This window comes from Nomascus leucogenys, chromosome 10 (assembly GCF_006542625.1).
Source record: "Nomascus leucogenys isolate Asia chromosome 10, Asia_NLE_v1, whole genome shotgun sequence".
NCBI classification, from domain to species: domain Eukaryota; kingdom Metazoa; phylum Chordata; class Mammalia; order Primates; family Hylobatidae; genus Nomascus; species Nomascus leucogenys.
The window spans coordinates 72,009,284-72,029,899 of NC_044390.1; the positions used below are offsets into that span (position 1 = coordinate 72,009,284).

At 35.9% G+C, this 20,616-nt stretch overlaps 1 protein-coding gene across 1 annotated transcript in view; it reads right to left on the minus strand.

Moving 5' to 3' along the window:
- The window catches only part of SLC41A2 (solute carrier family 41 member 2), a 153,063-nt gene that overhangs the window by 57,974 nt on the left and 74,473 nt on the right, over positions 1–20,616 (minus strand). Inside the window, exons 7-8 of the mRNA XM_030821290.1 lie at positions 7,169–7,316; positions 2,153–2,232 (exon numbers count right to left, since the gene is read on the minus strand). Of these exons, the coding sequence (XP_030677150.1) occupies positions 2,153–2,232; positions 7,169–7,316 (228 nt within the window). The remainder of the gene's footprint in view (positions 1–2,152; positions 2,233–7,168; positions 7,317–20,616) is intronic.

A 20,616-nucleotide genomic window follows, 5' to 3' on the forward strand; every position in this document is an offset into this window, starting at 1 on the left:
AGGGACAATATAAAAACCTAGTTAGAATGATAATGAAAAAATTGTGCGTGTCTTTGGGAAACAATGAGTCCAACCATGTACAGAGGGCCTTGAAAGCTAGGTGGAAGAATTCAAATTTGATTTGATAGGCAGGGAAAAAAACCACTGTTAAATTCATCATCTTAGGACCCATGTAATAAAAACAATGTTTAAGAATGACTAGGCTATTAGTGACACTTAATTTGCATCAAATAGAGAGTGAGTCAGGAAGCCTACTTTATTACTTGAATGATGGCTATATTGAGACATTAGGCTACGAGAGTAAGACATGCTTGTTATATAAATAAATGACTGAGCAAGTGAACTGTGTTAAAGGGCAAGTAGACAATGGCTTGGTCATTTTTCAGTCAAAGAGGATGAAGGACCAGGTTGAAATAGATGGTCCCACAATTTTATGTGTGGGTGATGGGGAGAATGGTGGCACGAAGAGAGAGACCTATAGGGAAAATTTGTTTATTGATATTCTAAAGGGATATAAAAATTAAAATATTCAGTAGAAATTTTAGATATGAAATTAGATTTTGAAGAACTTGCCTTTATATGTCATATATATTTTTTACATATATACATTTTTTTTGAGACAAGGTCTTGCTCTGTTGCCCAGGCTGGAGTGCAGTGGCTCGATCTTGGCTCACTGCAAACTCTGCCTCCCTCCCAGGCTCAGAAGGTCCTCTTGCTTCAGCCTCCTAAGTAGCTGGGACCACAGGCGTGTACCACCATGCCTGGCTAATTTTTATATTTTTTGTACAGGCAGGGTTTGGTCATATTGCCCAGGCTGGTCTCAAACTCATGAGCTCAAGCGATCCACTTGCCTTGGCCTCGCAAAGTGCTGGGATTACAGGGATGAGCCACCGTGCCCGACTGACATATTTTCTTTTTACATAGATATGCAAAGTAAATTACATTAAATATGTAGTATATCCTGGGACATGTTTTTCCCCAAGTAGAATTACTTTTTAAATTATATTGGTCTAGGCTATACTTAAAATTTACTTTAGAGTTGAACAATGAGAACACATGGACACAGGGAGAACATCACACACTGGGGCCTGTCAGGTGGGGGGCAAGGGAAGGGAGAGCATTAGGACAAATAACTCATGCATGCGGGGCTTAAAAACTAGATGATGGGTTGATAGGTGCAGCAAACCACCATGGCACATGTATACCTATGTAACAAACCTGCACGTTCTGCACATGTATCCCAGAACTTAAAGTAAAAAAAAAAAAAAAAAAAAAAAATACACTTTAATGACAGTTACCCCAGAAGCCAGTAGACTGGATTAAAATGATTATTAAATGTAACTCATATATAAATGTCTGTGAATTTAAGTATTATAATTCCCATTTCATAGAAAACAAAAAAATATACGACAGATTTTTAAAGGGATCAGCTGAGGACCAACAGATTTTTCTCTTCTATTTTTTTTTAAAGACAAGGTCTCACTCTGTTTCCCAGGCTAGCATGCATGGCTTATTGTAGCCTCTAACTCCTGGGCTCAAGCAATCCTCCTGCCTTAGCCTCCTGAGGACACACCTGGGACTACAGGTATGTGCCCCCACATCTGGCTAATTTTTGAATTTTTTATAGAGATGGGGGGTCTCACTACATTGCCCTGGCCTCAAACTCCTAACCTCAAGCGACCCTCCTACCTAGGCCTCCCAAAGCACTGGGATTGCAGTCATGAGCCACTGTGCCTACCCCAGATTTTAATGAACTGAATGGACTTGAGCAATGTTTAAACCCAGCTGTCTCTAATTTATCCACAAAAATTGACAAAAGGAACAACAAAACAATATACGATAGCCAATAATCCCAATGTAAATAATAAACAAAATCTGAAATATATTTTGCCACATTAATCTTAAGTCAGGTATACCTGACTCTCAAACTAGTAGTTCATGATAAGATCAAGAAAGATTACTTTTCAGAAATGTATTCTGCCTATTGAGACCTGGGAATGTAATTTTCACTGTCAGCAACAACTTGGGGTTGGAGGCAGAATGGTTGGGATGGGAGGACAGACCTATTGAATCTGAGCCCTAAGACTTCTAATAGTACCTAAGAGTATACGAAGATTTGATATTATCATGAAACAGTATATCTAATTCTTACCATTAATAACTGGCGTGTAAACAACAATCCCAACCAAGTTTGGGTCAGATACAGTTGTGTCCAGAATAAGGCCCCCAATGCTGAAAGAGATAAAATTATATAATTTAGAGAAGAGGGAAGAGAACATACTTGAAGTTATTCTATATATACAGACACGCCTCCTTTTTAAAATAAAATATTCACACATTTTAAAAATAGAGCAAAAAGAAAAATATTCAAAGTAAAAATCAATGTCAACAGTAAAATGTTGAAAATAAAACATGGCATAAGCTCTAGCCCCAAATTTCAGAATTCTGATGTCTAAGATAGGCTACTTGTGAAAAGAAAAAGCATACGCTTTAAGTGCATTAAAATGTCTTGAACAGTATACAAGAAATTATTAACCATGTCTATTTCTGGGGGTGAGGGTGATGGGGACTGACGGTCATCTTATATCCTTCTGTGCTTATTAATTTTTTAAAACCATGCCATTGATCACTCTATAATTTAAAAAATAATTTAAAAAAGAGTATGTTTTCATATTTGAAATAAACAAGGCATAAATGAGGTTATTTTTATTGTGTTAAAACTAGATATTGTTAGGATGTGTCTTATTACTGGCAAATTAAAATAATGAGTTATAGCCACAGAAAGAGCTGATCCTGAGAACAGAAATCTGGAAAACTAACACATCGTTATATGGTAGCAAGCCATACACTCTCAATGTGTCAGTGGAACTTGGAGATTTTTCTAAGTTTCCAAGGCCATTATCAACTGGTTAACATCAGTTTCTGGGTCTGTGTAGTATAAAACATTGCCAGTCCTAATATTCCATGGGATCCTGTGCCCAAATCTTCCAGGAAAATGCCATCCACATTACAACAAAATGAACTACATGCTGTCACAGAATGGGATTGATTGTCAAAATATCAGATCAAATGTTCTTACCCGATAGTTAACATTAGAAAATTATCAAATCTTTATTATTTTAATTCTTTAGTAAAATAAAGGAATTATGCCTTAATAGGCCTAAACTGTGGGCGTTCTCATTAAAGAGGTACACTGTAGAGCCCCAAAATAGTTCTCTTTAGAAATATTTTAACATTTTAAGCCCTAATTAAAAGAATAAAGTACATATTTCAAGAACAAACTAGTTCTAAGTCAAAAAATAAACCTCCCTGACAAAATATATAGATCATGTTGTGGATATAACAATTGCTAAAAGTACATTTTTTAAGATTCCTGTTAAGCCCAGTGATAAAAGTTACTATAGAAAAAATTAGAAAAGACAAAATGAAGAAAGTAAAAACCAACCCTAGTTACACCATTGAGTTACACTGTTGGTATGCTGTTATATAGGCTTCTAGACATTTTTTAACTTATTTTGTTACTTATTTAAATTGACAATAAAAATTGCACATATTTATCCTATACAACATGTTTTGAAACATGTATATATTGTGGAATGACTAAATTGAGCTAATTAACTTATGCATTACTTCACATACTTATCTTTTGTGGTGAGAACACCTAAAATCTCTTGGCAATTTTGATGAATACAGTACACTGTTATAAACTATCATCACCATGTTGTACAATAAATCTCTTGAACATGTTCCTCTAGTCTAACCAAAATTTTTAATCCATTGACCGACATCTCCGCAACCCAGCTTTTTTACTATATACATTTTTTAAAATAAAAATTAAATGATAAAAGTAGTTTTATTTGCTTTTATTAAATTTTATTTTTATCATATAGATGTGTGTCACTAAAAAAGTAAAAGTACAGCCGGCATGGTAGCTCATGCCTGTAATCCCAGCACTCTGGGAGGCCGAAGTGAGAGGACTGCTTGAGACTAGCAGTTTAAGACCAGCCAGGTCAACATAGCGAGACCCTGTCTCTACAAAAGAGTAAAAATATTAGCTGGGTGGGTGCATGCCTGTAGTCTCGGCTGTTCAAGAAACTGAGGCAGGAGGGTTGTTTGAGCCTAAGAGTTTGAGGCTGCAGTGAACTACAATCAAGACACTGTGCTTCAGCCGGGGAAACACAGCAAGACACAATCTCTAAAAAGAAAAAAAAGAGGTATATAAAAGTACCATAAAGTTCATAATAAAATAATGGTCCCTAGCCCCACCTCCAGGTCCTTCTCTCTACTGGAAATTCTTTTTAACTTCTTTAGTAGTTTCTTCTGGCATTTAATTTTTCTAAATAACATGTTTATACCGCTATTTCTTCATTTTAAATTTTAGACATTTAGTAAACGACTTCCTACTATGGCAGATGAGGATTTGACCTCTCTTAAACTTCCCTCCCCACTTTGATCCCTTCCCAAATCCCTTCCTCCTCCCATCCTGCTAATCTGGTTATAATTTCTGGTGAAATACTTACGGTTGACTTTATCATAACAACAGAAATTTCATTATTCATAGCTGAGCCACAGAGTGTATTATTAGATATACTCACTTATACTTTTTGCTTTGCCTCATATTTTTCTTCACTTTTTAGGTACCTATTACTAATTCAACCTCACATGTGTAACTAAGTTTATGAAGTACCTTTCAGTACAGTCAAACTCATCAATTCTACTTTTTTTTTTTTTTTTAGAGACATCCCTCCTTAAGCCCCCTGTCCTCCTGCCAATCTGGGTGGTTGCCTGTCTAGGCCTGATGTACAGCTGTCATCCTGTACCTTCCCTCCAATACTCCCTTGGATCTTGGTCTATGTACTATAACAAAATCCCGGTATTTCATGGGATCCTGTTGCCTGAATCCTCCAGGAAAAAAGCAATCTACATTACAGAAAAATGAACCACATGCTGTCACAGAATAGATTTCTTCTTTCCCGTATCATCTTCTTTCTTAATTTATTTCCTAATTTTGAGAGACCACACCTCCTTTCAGCTTTATACAAAGGGGTAGAGGGGCAGTAAATTCCATGAGATCCTGCCTGTCTGAAAATTTATTTAGTCTTCTCTTACACGTGGTTGATATTGTGACTATATTTTATGTTCAAAATAATTTTCTCTCAGAATTTCAAAGGAATAATTTTAGTGTTGCTATTGGACATCATTCTGGTTCCCAGTGCTTTATACGTAACATATTTTTTCTCTGGAAACATTTGGGATTCATGATAATATGCTTTGATTTGGGTCCGACCTACTTTAATTTATTGCACTGGGTATTTAGCAGGCGCTTTCCATCAGGAAGCTCGCGTTTTTCAGTTCTGGGAATTTTCTTGTATTATTTATTTGATAATTTTCTCTCCTTATCATTCACCTCCTATTGTTTATCTCTTTGCTTCATGGTTTGCTTTTCAGGAGGGTTCCTCTACTTTATATTCCAACTCTTCTACATAATTTATTTCTGCTATTTATGTATTTTTTAATTCCCAAGAGCTCTTTGTGTTTTTCAAATCTTCTTTTGCATTCTGTTCCTATGTTATGAATATTATGCAATAGCTATTATGCAATAGTTTCTCTTATTTATCTGAGGATACGGATGAGAGTTTTCTGAAAGTACTGATGGTACTTTCCTTGAGTACCATTTTTTTTTCTGTCTTTTATGTTAGAGGCCTTTATGAGATGTCTAGCAATCCTTTACTGGCTGCCCTGTTTAAGGGGCACTGCAAGGCATACTTGGAACTCTGTGTACATGGGCAGAGTTTGTCAGCAAATGGGACTCATGGAAGACAATCAGGTGGGCTTGCAGCTCTTTCATTAAAGGACTCACAAGGGTTAGTATCTGCAGATCTGATCTTTTGTGCTGGTAAGTTTCCCCAGAAAGGAATTATCTAATTTTTTGCCTGGGGGTAAAAGGCTGTCTCCCAGCATTATACAAAGGAAAGGAAGTGGGATAGGGTTCTCATTGTTCAGTGCGTAGACTTTTACTTAGTCTTGCTATTTTTCATACAGTGCTTAAGCCATATCTCACATGTACAGGTGTTTCTGAATCTAGAACCTCTCCGACTTAGCCTCTCGAGAGGTTATTCTTGTCTTCTGCTAGGGTATGAGGGGGCAGTCATATGGGTGCTAAAGCTGGAGAAAGATTCTCCGGATCTAATTGCCCCTTATCTAAACTTTCAACCAATCTTCTTCATTGCAGCTTTCAGATGTACTTGATGCCTTTAATTCCTCTTTCTGGGTTTCTGAGACTTGCTTCTGATAGGCAGTTAGGTTTCAGCTTTTTTCATTCTGCTCATTCAGTTAACAACTCTTCATCTGATTCCTATCTAACTAATGTTGTCAAATCTCTCACCTGCTGCCCTCTTTGTTCCCCCTCTGTCTTTGTGGTTTTATAGCATTTTTATTCTCTTACTGTCCTTTTACTAATTTCAGGAAGGAAAAGAAATGTTTCTTAATCTACCATGTTTAATAGGAAATTCATACTCTTTCTAGGTTGTTCTTTTCATCAGATGTATAATAAACATCTTTCCATAGCAATAGAAATGCTACAATGTTATTTTAATGGCTGATACTCCATTTTGTGACTATATAATAATTTATCTGATCAATACTGTATTGCAAGACCTTTATGTTGTTCTATTTATTTTTGTTATTAAAAACTCTGGGGTGATAGGATGCTTGCAGCTAAATCTTTTACGTATGTCCTTAATTACATCTTTAAGGTCGTCAGAGTCCTAGATATGGAAGTAGCCAATGGAATATACATTTCTAAGGCTTTATGATACTCATCTGAGCAACTTAATACTCAGAGTAAGTAATGTCCTTGTCAGGTTAACATACACATACATACACAAAGACAAACATCACTAAATTTTACTCAATCTGGTAAGGCTTTGGAGAGAAGTTTGAAATTGGTAGCCAAATGAGGTTCTTTACATCTACTGAAATGCCTGTCATTTAGATCCCTTGTTATAATACCTGAGAGAATAATGAATTGGCTATATAAAATAATTAACCTAAGAAATAAAAACAGGCAATTCATTAATTTTAATATGCATGTATATATATGCTTATAGAAGACACACAAAGACAGACAGACAGACAGACAGACACACACACACATTTTAATACTAACCTACTTATAACCATAGCTGTTATGACAGGCTCCCAGCCTGAGTGGAGAACTGTTCTTGTGGCTGGATGTTTGGCAGCTATTATAATCCAAATAGGAGTTAGAGCCAAGAAAAATACACCAACTAATGGAGAAATGTAGTAATAGGTCTCTAAAATTAAAAAAAAGAGAGAGACAACATTTAAATCTCTCTTATGTAGCAGATCTAAATTATCAAAGTTCACTAGAAGGTATGACACTATCAGACATATTAACATGCTATACATTTTCTATAAACTTCAAACAAATTTATAACTGTAAATAAGGTAAAAATATTAATGTAACTGAAAAGTAACACATTAATTCAACAAACATTTATTAAAATAGTTACATAACCTACATGGAAATAGCATAATAACAATAACAACAATAAGAACAGTAACAGTAAAAAAGCTAACATTTATTGGGCTCCTACTATATACCAAGTACTATGCTAAATGCTTTATATCCATCATCTCATTTCATTGTCCCCACCAATATAAAATAGATACTGTCATTTTATTTTATGAAGAAACTGAGGCTTAGAAACTTAAGAATACAGTGAGGAAATAGGGAGAGCCGGAAGAAAATAGGTATCTGACACCAAAGTTAGTGCTCTTAACTCTAAAGGTAAATAGGATATTATTTTTATCCATAGGGATCTTAGAGTACAGGCATTCCATAAAATACTGGCTGTCTGCTGATAATAGACATCCAAGTTCCAAAATGAAATTGAAAAACTAGGTTTGATTCTCAATTCATATTTAATTGTAAATCTCCCTAGGGTTAAAAGTTGCATATCCTTTATTGAAAGTCTTATCATCTCAAGGCATTTTTTTGATAATATCATTTTAGCTGACCAAAGTTTCATTATTATCAGAGATATTCCTGGCTTCTTCTCGATAACTCTAATTATTATGCAGAGTAAATACTTTTTAACTTAAAGGCAGAGTTTACCTCGAAGTTCTATAGCCTACAGCCTTACATTACTTAATCTAAGGCAAATGTTACTTAGTATTTTGATCCTGCAGAATGCTGCAACCCTTACCCCAACTCTTATCTTTGACTGAATTTTCTTTCTTTTGCTTCTTAAGATATTTAAAGATCTTCTCACCTATGACTAAAGATGCTTGAACTACATACAAACCCCAAATTTTAATTTTTTCCATATCATGTAGGAATAAGCAATTATTATAGATATTAAAATAAAGCTAAACAAATTTTACTCCTAAGCTTTTGTATGGATTTGCCATCACATCTTTAAAATAATTATACTAACAAAATTAATTTTTATATTTTCTTCTATTTAAAGGAATATGACTAATGCTACATTGTGTCATTTTCTCCATGATTTTTTAAAAGATAAAAAAAAACCTTTTATTTGTTGAATGGATTCCCAGTTCTCCTTGTAAGCCATTAGATAAGGATAAATAACATCCCAGTTAGGAAGCATTTCAATCTACTAAAACAACTAAGGTTGCCAACAATTTCTTTAATAGAACCAAATAGAAAACAAAATGCATTGAAAACCACTAAACACAAATGAAAAGAACTATTCTGCTAGGTCAGATCATCTTAGTATTTTATTCTCAGGTCAAGGGAGGAGCACCCTGCTAGACTTCAAAGAAGTTATCCTCAACATTAAATCTCTGGAAGTTTACAATCTGAAGTTGAAAAACGCACCCACCACGCCCACCCCAGAATCACTGCCCTGAATTTTCAAAGAGGAGAAAAAATACCTTAGGAAAGAAACTAAAAATAATGAGCAGGCAGTTCCTTAAAAAGTTAAACAGAGTTTAACTTGACCTAGCAGTTCTACTCCTCCATGTACACCCAACAGAATGGAAAACATATTTACATAAAAACTTATACATTACATAAAAATTTGAATGTTCATATCAGCACTATGCATAATGGCCAAAAAACAGAAGCAAACTAAACATTCATCAAATGGTGAATAGATAAACAAAACTTGGTATATCCATAAATGGAATATTACTTGGCCATTTCATTAATCCATACAATTGGATGTTACTCAGCACTTCATATGATTCAAAACTGATGCATGTGACAACGTGATGAACCTTGAAAACATTATGCTAAGTGAAAGATGCCAGACTCAAAAGGTCACATATCAAATGATTACTTTTACATACAATGCCCAGAATAGCAAATCCAAAGAGAAAGTAGATTGGTGATTGTTAGAGGAGGGGTGGAATGAGGAATAACTGCTAAGTATTCTGTTTCGTTTACAGACAGAGTCTCACTTTGTCACCAAGGATGGTGTGCAGTGGCATAATCTTGGCTCAGTGCAGCCTCAAATCCCTGGGCTCAAGTGATCCTCCCATTTCAGCCTCCCAAAGTGCTGGGATTACAGGCATGAGCCACCACGCCAGGCCCAGCGTTTCTGTTTGAGGTGATGAAAATGTTCTGGAATTAGATCACGGTGATCCTTGTACAACCTTATGAATATACCAAAAGCCACTGAATTGTACACTTTAAAAAGGTGAATTACATGGCATGTGAATTACATCCAATTTTTTAAAATCCTCACAGAGGGGAAAACAGGAAGGGGGACTACATTCTTCAAAAATGTCAGTCATTAAAGACAAAGGATATAGACACGTACATAGACAAGGAGAGAGAACAAAAGATAAAGCAAATGGGGTAAAATGTTAACCTTACGTGAATCTAGATAAAGAGTATGCAGGGTTTTTTTTGTACTGTTTTGATTTTTGCAACTATTCTATAAACATATAATTATTTTCAAATAAAAGTCTTTTAAACATTAAAAAGGTGGGAAAACCATGATAAAACCCAAATTTCCAAGTGATTTACTGTAAATGTATTCTACTTCAATTACCTGCCAAATCCAACATGCCCATTCCCACCAAATTAGACCATATGGATAATTCTATAGGACCCTCCTAACTTATTCCTGGCTAACTTCTAATCCAATTTTGATAGGTAGGGAAAATTACAAATATATAAAAAGAGATGCTACAAACATTTCTCTTTTTTGGGTATACTGGTGTTTTATAGATGTCATAAAATTAAAGAATTACTTTTAGAAAACCACCAATGACACAATCAACAAGAGGAAATAGTCAATTAAAAGCCAACTATGAACTTCTACATTAATTTTAAAATGTAAAATCATCTTCCTTCTAAATGAAACACATTTAAAAGATCCTGGTTAAAATAATATTTTGTATTAAAATCTGGGTATATCATAATGGGTATTAGGGTAGGCTGAATAAAATCTACATAATAATTCACAGGACCTGTGAATGCTACCTTATATGGCAAACGGGGCTTTGTAGAAATGATTAAGTCGAGAATTTTGGGATGGGAATATTATCCTGGATTATTTGTGTGACCCCTAAATATAACTGCAGGTATAGGAGGGAGGCAGGAGCAGATTTGGCTGCAGAAGAGGAGAAGGCAATGTGATCACAGAAACAGAGATTGGAGTCATATTAGCTACCAGCCGAGAACACCGGCAGGCAGCCACCAGAAGATGGAAGAGGCAAGGAACAGATTCTCCCCAAGACCAGAAGGATCCAACCCTGATGACACCTTGATTTTATTCCTATATAACTCATTTTGAATTTATACTTAATTGTAATTGTTCTGGCTTCCAGAACTGTAAAAACAAAACAAACAAAAAAACCCAAAAAACATTTCTATTATCTTAATCCATAAGGTTTGTGCTAATTTGTTACAACGGCAATAGATAACTAATATATGCATATTTAAAACTTTTTGGAATTTTAAGCCTAATAAATGTCCATATACATTAATACTGACTCTGTGATACAGGCAAACTACAGAAAAGTAAAGATTAACACAGCTAAAGTGGTTCAAATTGCTCTGATGCCACCTAACTGGCAAACATAACTAGCATCTTTTGTGATTCAGTTTTCACATTTTATATTGTCGACGGCATTTCTCAACTGCTATTATATCATTTCATTAATAGTGTTCATCATTCTCACCCCAAATTCTTCTGAAATATGTAGCTGTTATTATTGACAATTTTTATGTATTAGCTGTTTCTATGTAAACAACAAATAATGGGCACTGTAAGTTGCGATTTTTTTCTAAATGCCCCGTAATAATCAATCTAAATTTTCTCAGGGAACTGACATTCTAGAAATCACTCTAACCTAAGATGGCACAGTGTTAAAAATGCCTCAAGCATAGAGACATTCAAGATAAATTTAGATTCTACTCACACCACCACATTAAGGCAGAGATATTCTAGAACGGTCTGTAAATAACCAGGTGGCATCCTTGTTAGTCTTCATAGGAATGCAGTAACCTGAGGCTAATTGCTACTGCTCTTACAGCTTCAGCTAAGCCATCTGTTTAAAGTTAATCTTGAAAAATGAAAAATCAATCAACATTTTGCCTCTCGGATCTCGCCTACAACGAGAATATCTAATAATTTTTTTCAAATCAATAAATATCATGTACACACAAGAATTAGATAGCCATGCAGTTATAAATATGTGAAAAGGAATTTTTTAAATCTTCTTGGAACTTATGCAAACAGAAAGAGCAACAATCATGTGAACATATATGTATTCCAGTTACTGACCCAATGTTGAATCTTGTTAATAGCTTTTAAAGATTACTATATGGTTAAAGATTACTATACGAATGTATAAATGCCTTTATATTGTCCCTGCAAGCCACACAAAAGTATATCAGAATCCAGAGCTTAGATTACTCTCTGAACTTTCTTTTTCCATTTGAAATAGATCTTTTCTAGCCATGTGTTGCCATTTTTGTTTTTCTATAGTGGTACTAATTCCCAGATACTTTCTGCTAAGGCAAGATATCCTTCCAATGTTTCCCCAATACTATATCCTCATCAAAACTTTTTTTTTTACAATCTATTATGTTATTGGACAGTTACTGTGCCAAATCATTCTGAATAACTGCTAATCACGTTAATTGGAGTGCTTTCAAAAGGAATAAAGCATTTGGTGAAGTACTGTTTATTAAACATCTGTTTTGTATATGGCACTATAGGGGGCTACAAAGAAATAAAATAAGAACACAGTTTTGTCCTTAAGAAGCTTATATCCTCATAAGAGAAGCTATAACACTTATAGAAAAAGCTATAATGACCAGCCACACATTAAACATGGCATAAGAGAAGTGTCAATTAAGTGCTATAGGAAATCAGAGGAGAAAAAAGATCACTTAAGACTAGGAAAATCTATAAATGTAGCCTTTAAAAATGAGAAGGATTTGGATTGGCCTTGATGGGAAGAAGAGGATGAATTGGGGGAGGGGAATGAGGAATGAATTGAGGGAGGGGAATAAGAAGGAAAAAAAAAAACAGATGGTATATGAGATCAGTAAACAGCTGAGTAAAAGGTATGGAACAGGAGAAGCAGGCAGAAGCTTCTGCGAGGCCTAAATACCAGGCTAAAAACTTTAACTTTGTCCATTAAGCAATAGTTACTCAGGATGACTATAAAAAATAAAGTCAATTGGAGTAAACAAAGCTTTAGGCTTGTTTGTTTTATTCTTTTTTGGAGGAGTGGAGAGGAAAAGGGGGAAAATTGCATATTTACTTCAAATAGCAAAAATCAGCAAATTTCAGCAGAAGCAAAAGAAAGGTAGCACACATTAGCTGGGTGTGGTGGCTCACACCTGTAATCCCAGCACTTTGGGAGGCCGACACAGGTGGTTCACTTGAGGTCAGGAGTTCAAAGCCAGCCTGGCCAACATGGCAAAACCCCCTCTCTACTAAAATACAAAAATTAGCCGGGCGTGGTGGTGGGTGCCTGTAATCCCAAATACTTGGGAGGCTGAGGCAGGAGAATTGCTTAAGCCTGGGAGGCGGAGGTTGCAGTGAGCCGAGATCGCACCACTGCACTCCAGCCTGGGCAACAGTCGAGCGAGACTGTCTCCAAAAGAAAAAAAAGAAAAGTAGCACACATTGAATTGCATGGATGCAGAGATCCTTAGTACATGTATGAAAGCTAACAGGACATGAGGGAGTATTCAGTCATTTCAGAATACCCAGAATTCTAAGTAGTTGAATAAGACTTTTTTCTTTTTTTGATACATACTTAAAGTGTACAACTTGATGTTTTCACAGACATATTACAGTTACATGGTTAGATATATAGTTAAGTGGTTAATATAGTCAAAGTGATTTAACATCCATCATCTCGGATATTTAACCCCTTTCCACTTTTTTGTGGTAATTACATCTAAAGTCTACTGTCTTGGCAAACTTCTAGTTATAATATTACTATAGTCCTCATGTTGTACATTCATTGGATCTCTAGATTTATTCATCCTACATAACTGCAACTTCGTACTCTTTGATCTACATCTCCCCATTTCCTGCCTCACCTCCACCCCTAACCCCCATCCCCCATAACTACCATTCTACTCTTCATTCCTATGTATCTGACATATTTTTAAAGATTCTCTATATAAGTGAGATCATGCAGTATTTTTACTTTGGTGTCTGGCTTATTTCATTTGACATAATGTCTTCCAGGTTCGTTCATGTTGTTGCAAATGGCAGATTCTCCTTTTTTAAGACTGAACAATATTCCATTGTATATATACTACAATTTTGTTATTTACTCATCCATCAGGAACATTTAGGTTGTTTCCATATCTGGGCAACTGTAAATAATGCTGTAATGAACATGGGAGTGCAAATATCTCTGTGAAGGGCTGATTTCATTTCCTTTGGATATATACCCAAAAGGGAGATTGCTGAGTCATGTAATAGTTCTATTTTTAATTTTTTGAGGAACCTCCATACTGTTTTCCATAAAACTGCACCAATTTACATTTCTACCAAGAGTGTACGAGGATTCCCCTTTCTCCACATCCTTGCCAACACTTGTTATCTTTCATCTTATTGGTAATAGCCATTCTAACAGATGTGAAATGATAGCTCATTTCAGTTTTGGTTTGCTTTTCTCTGATGATTAGTGACATTGAGTACCTTTTCATATACTTGTCCATCATTTTTATGTGCTCTTGGGGGAAATGTCTACTCAGGTCCTTTGCCCAGTTTTTAATTGGGTTATGTGCTTTTTATTGAGTTATGTGAGCTCCTTATATATTTTGGATATTGACTCCTTATCAAATATATGGTTCACAAATATCTTTTCCCAATCCATAGGATGCCTTTTCCTTTTCACTTTGTGGATTGTTTCTTTTGCTGTGTAGAAACTTTTAAATTTGGTGTAGTCTCACTTATTTTTGCTCATGTTGCCTGAGTTTTTTTGTTTGTTTGTTTGTTTTGAGACAGAGTCTTGCTCTGTTGCCCAGGCTAGAGTGCAGTGGCACAATCTTGGCTCACTGCAAGCTCCGCCTCCCAGGTTCACACTATTCTCCTGCCTCAGCCTCCCAAGTAGCTGGGACTGCAGGCGCCCGCCACCCAGCCCGGCTAATTTTTTTGTATTTTTAGTAAAGATGGGTTTTCACCGTGTTAGCCAGGATGGTCTCCACCTCCTGACCTCGTGATCCACCCGCCTCTGCCTCCCAAAGTGCTGTGATTACAGGCGTGAGCCACCATGCCCAGCCAAATGTTGCCTGAGTTTTTGATGTGATATCCAAAAAATCATTGCCAAAACCAATGTCAAGGAGCTTTTCTCCTATGTTTTCCCCTAGGAGTTACATGGCTTCAGGCCTTATGTTTAGGTCTTTAATCTATTTTTAGTTGTGTCAGATAACTATTTTTGTGTATGTGTAAGATAAAGGTCCAGTTTCATTCTTTTGCATGTGGATATCCATTTTTCCCAACACCATTTATTGAAGAGACTATTCTTTCCCAATTGTGTCTTCTTGGTGCCCTTGTTAAAAATTATTTGACTGTATATACTTGGGTTTACTTCTGGGCTCTCTATCCTGTTCCACTGTCTGTTCCCATGCCTATACTGTTCCCAGTACTATACTGCTTTGATTACTATAGCTTTGTGACATAATTTGAAATCAGGAAATGTGATGCCTCCAACTTTGTTTTTCCCAAGATTGCTTTGGCTATTCAGGGTCTTTTGTGGTTGCATATGAATTTTAGAATTCTTTTTTCCTATTTCTGTGAAGAATGCCATTGAAATTTTGATAGGAATTGCATTGAACCTGTATATTTCTTTGGGTAGTGTGGATGATACTAATTCTTCCAATCCATAAACATGGAATACCTTTCCATTTATTTGTGCCTTCTTCAATTTATTTCATTAATGTTTAATCATTTTTATTGTAGAGATATTTCACCTCCTTTGTTAAATTTATTTCTAGATATTTTATTTAACACAGTATTACACTGATTGATCTGTGTATGTTAAACCATACTTGCATCCCTGGGATGAATCCCACTTGGTCATGATGTATAATATTCTTTATGTATTGTTGAGTTCAGTTTGCTAGTATTTTACTGAAGATTTTTGCAGCTGTGTTCATCAGAAATATTAGCCTATAGTTCTCATTTCTTTTGTTGTTGTTGTTGTTTAGGTCGTTTTTGTCTTTGCTCCCAACAAAAAAAAGATTGTTTTAGAGATGGGGTCTCACTATGTTGTCTAGTCTGGTGTCAAACTCATAGTCTCAAATGGTCCTTCTGCCTCAGCCTCCAGAGTAGCTGGAACTACTGGTATGCGCCACCACACCTCACTAGTTTTGTTTTCTTGTGGTGTCTTTGTCTGGAAAATTGGTATCAGGTGATGGTGACCTTATAAAATGAGTCTGGGCTGGGTGCAGTGGCTCACACCTGTAATCCCAGTAACTCAGGAGGCTGAGGCAGAAGGACCATTTGAGACTATGAGTTTGACACCAGACTAGACAACATAGTGAGACCCTGTCTCCAAGAAAATATTTAAAAATTAGCCAGGCATGGTTGTATGCACTTGTAGTTCCTGATACTTGGGAGGCTGAGGTGGGAGGACTGCTTGAGCCAAGGAGTTCAAGGCTGCAGTGAGCTATAATCATGCCACTGCACTCCAGCTGGAGTAACAGAGCAAGACCCCCATCTCTGAAAATAAAAGTAAAAATAAAAATAAATGAGTTTGGAAGTATTTCCTCTAGTTCTATGTTTTTGGAAGATAAGGATTGGTACTATTTGAATGTTTGGTAGAATTCAGCCATGAAGCCATCTGGTCCTGGGCTTTTCTTTGTTGGGAGGATTTTAATTACTACTTTAATAACTCTGTTATTGGTCTGTTCAGGCTTTCTATTTCTTCTTCATTCAATTTTCGCAGGTATATGTTTCTAAGAATTTATCCATTTCCTCTAGGTTATCTAATTTGTTGGCTTAAAATTGTTCAATCATCTCTAGTGATCTTTTTTATTTCTGAGGTCTCCACTTTTATTTCTGATTTTTAAATTTCAGTCTTATCTTTTTTTTTCTTAGTCTAGCTAAGGCTTTGTCACTCTTATTTGTTAGAAGAGCCAACTAAGTTTTGTTAATGTATTTTTCTATTCTCTATTTCTGCTCTGGTCTTTATTAACTCCTTCCTTCTGCTAACTTTGGGTTTATTTTATTCTTTTTTTTCTAGTTCCTTGAGGTGTAACATTAGGTTGTTTATTGGAGATCTTTCTTCTTTCTAAATGCAGGTGTTTATCGCTATAAACTTCCCTCTTAGAACTGCTTTTGCTGTGTCCCTTAGGTTTTGGTATGTTGTGTTTCCATTTTCATTTGTCTCAATATATTTGTTTAATTTCCTTTTGGATTTCTTCTTTGACCTCTTGGTTGTCCAGGAGCATGATGTTTAATTTCCACATGTTTTTGAATTTTCCAGTTTTTTTCCTATTATTGATTCCTAGTTTCATACCACTGTGATCATAAAAGATACTTGATATGATTTCAGTCTCTTAAATTTCAATCTTCTCAAAGTCTTCTTTGTTAAGACTTGTTTTGTGGCCTAACATATGATCTATCCTGGATAATGTTCCATGTGCACTTGAAAAGAATGTGTATTCTGCTGCTGTTGGATGGAATGTTTTGTATATATCTGCTAGGTTCATCTGGTCTAAAGTGTAGTTCAAGTCCAATGCTTCCTAATTGATTTTCTGTCTGGATGATCTCTCCAGTGTTGAAAGTGGGGTACTGAAGTCCCCTACTACTATTGTCTTACTATTTCCCCCTTCATATCTGTTAACAATTGATCATATATATATTTAGGTGCTCTGATATTATGTGCATATATATTTACAATTGTTATATCTTCTTGATGAATTGAGCCCATAAGACTTTTCTTAATGTCCAGTTCTTTGAGCACTATATAATACATGGCCTCTATAACTAAAGCCTACTGCTATCATAAAATCCTCTTTTTATCTCTAAAGACTGCTAAGTGTTTTCAATATAGTTCAGGAAATAAACTTGGTTTCCAAAAGTGAAGCTTCTCGGCAGGATGAATGGAGCCTTGGAATTTAAATGTGCCTGTTCCTAATCTTTGTATTCAGAATAAAAATATTAGGCATCCAACTGCTGATCTCAGGAGGCCCCCTAGTGCTCACAGAGCAGACACTTTAGCAATCTGAACACAGACACTTCAGAAATACCTTTAACAAATTAACTATGGGACTGATCTGTAACACAAAAAATATCTTTTTAGGGGAATCAATGATACAGAAAAAATGTAAAAGACTATTTTAGTTAATTCATCTTGAATTACTTTGAGCCAACTTTCAGAAGACAATGATTAAAAAATCCTAAGCAATATTTAATAATATTATTTTTTCAAAATCATGATCTGTGATAGTAACATTCCATTTTACTTTTTTTATTTCTTGATCCAGTTAAATTATGTATGCATCACTATATAACATTCAAAATACTGAAAGCTTTAGATGGCAACACATTATAATTAAGTCTTTTATAAGGAGAGTTTATCCCTTGCATAATTTAAAAAAATAAAATTTTAGGTGGGGCATGGTGGCTCACTCCTGTAATCCTAGCACTTTGGGAGACCGAGGTGGGCAGATTGCCTGAGCTCAGGAGTTTGAGACCAGTCTGGGCAACACAGTGAAACCCCATCTCTACTAAAAATACAAAAAATTAGCTGGGCATGGTGGCATGCGCTTGTAGTAGCTGTAGTCCCAGCTGCTCAGGAGGCTGAGGCACGACCATCACTTGAACCCCAGAGGCGGAGGTCTCAGTGAGCCAAGATCGTACCACTGCACTCCAGCCTGGGTAACAGAGCAAGACTCTGTCTCAAAAAATTAATTAATTAATTAATTAAAATTGTGAAGGCCAGTGTGCATTATTTTCCTCAATAGTTGTTTATCTTCTGGAATCTCATAGTACTTAAGTCTGTAACATTATAACAATTGCCATGTTTATCATGATAACATTCTTCAACGGCATTCTCTTTCTTACTTTCTTACCACTGTCTTTAACTGAGGAGATATCTGGTATTTGCAAGCAGCTGAAAAATGTGTTATAAATGACTTAATGGTAATTTAAATACCCAAATCTGCAAATAATATACCTGTATTATATACATATATATATATATTTTTAAGTTCTAGGGTACATGTGCACAACGTGCAGGTTTGTTACATATGTACACATGTGCCATGTTGCTGTGCTGCACCCACTAACTCATCATTAACATTAGGTATTTCTCCCAGTGCTATCCCTCCCGGTTCCCCCACCCCACCACAGGCACCGGTATGTGATGATCTCCACCCTGTCTCCAAGTGTTCTCATTGTTCAATTCCTACCTATGAGTGAGAACACACGGTGTTTGGTTTTCTGACCATGCAACAGTTTGCTCAGAATGATGGTTTCCAGCTTCATCCATGTCCCTACAAAGGACGTGAGCTCATCCATTTTTATGGCTGCATAGTATTCCATGGTGTATATGTGCCATATTTTCTTAATCCAGTCTACCATTGTTGGACATTTGGCTTGGTTCCAAGTCTTTGCTATTGTGAATAGTGCTGCAATAAACATATGTGTGCATGTATCTTTATAGCAGCATGATTTATAATCCTTTGGGTGTATACCCAGTAATGGGATGGCTGGGTCAAATGGTATTTCTAGTTCTAGATCCTTGAGGGATCGCCACACTGTCTTCCACAATGGTTGAACTAGTTTACACTCCCACCAACAGTGTAAAAGTGTTCCTATTTCTCCACATCCTCTCCAGCACCTGTTGTTTCTTGACTTTTTAATGATTGCCATTCTAACTAGTGTGAGATGGTATCTCATTGTGGTTTTGATTTGCATTTCTCTGATGGCTAGTGATGATGAGCATTTTTCATGCATTTGTTGGCTGCATAAATGTCTTCTTTTGAAAAATGTCTGTTCTTATCCTTTGCCCACTTGTTGATGGGGTTGTTTGATTTTTTCTTGTAAATTTAAGTTCTTCGTAGATTGTGGATATTAGCCCTTTGTCAGATGAGTAGGTTGCAAAAATTTTCTCCCATTCTATAGGTTACCTGATGACTCTGATGGTAGTTTCTTTTGCTGTGCAGAAGCTCTTTAGTTTAATTAGATCCCATTTGTCTATTTTGGCTCTCGTTGCCATTGCTTTTGGTGTTTTAGTCATGAAGTCCTTGCCCATGCCTATGTCCTAGGTTTTGCCTAGGTTTTCTCCTAGGGTTTTTATGGTTTTAGTCTTTAATCCATCTTGAATTAATTTTTGTATAAGGTGTAAGGAAGGGATCCAATTTCAGCTTTCTACATATGGCTAGCCAGTTTCCCCAGCACCATTTATTGAATAGGGAATCCTTTTCCCATTTCTTGTTTTTGTCAGGTTTGTCAAAGATCAGATGCTAGATGTGTGGTATTATTTCCAAGGGCTCTATTTTGTTCCATTGGTTTATATCTCTGTTTTGGTACGAGTACTATGCTGTTTTGGTTACTGTAGCCTTGTAGTATAGTTTGAAGTCAGGTAGCGTGATGCCTCCAGCTTTGTTCTTTTGGCTTAGGATTGTCTTAGCAATGTGGGCTCTTTTTTGGTTCCATATGAACTTTAAAGTAGTTTTTTCCAATTCTGTGAAGAAAGTCATTGGTAGCTTGATGGGGATGGCATCCCCATCAATTTTCATGATATTGATTCTTCCTATCCATGAGCATGGAATGTTCTTCCATTTCTTTGTGTCCTCTTTTATTTCGTTGAGCAGTGGTTTGTAGTTCTTCTTGAAGAGGTCCTTCACATTCCTTGTAAGCTGGATTCCTAGGTATTTTATTTTCTTTGAAGCAATTGAGATTGATTCCTAGGTATTTTATTCTCTTTGATGCAAAGAGATTGAATAAGAGTTCACTCATGATTTGGCTCTCTGTTTGTCTGTTATTGGTGTATAGGGATGCTTGTGATTTTTGCACATTGATTTTGTATCCTGAGATTTTGCTGAAGTTGCTTATCAGCTTAAGGAGATTTGGGGCTGAGACAATGGGGTTTTCTAAATGCACAATCATGTCATCAGCAAACAGGGAA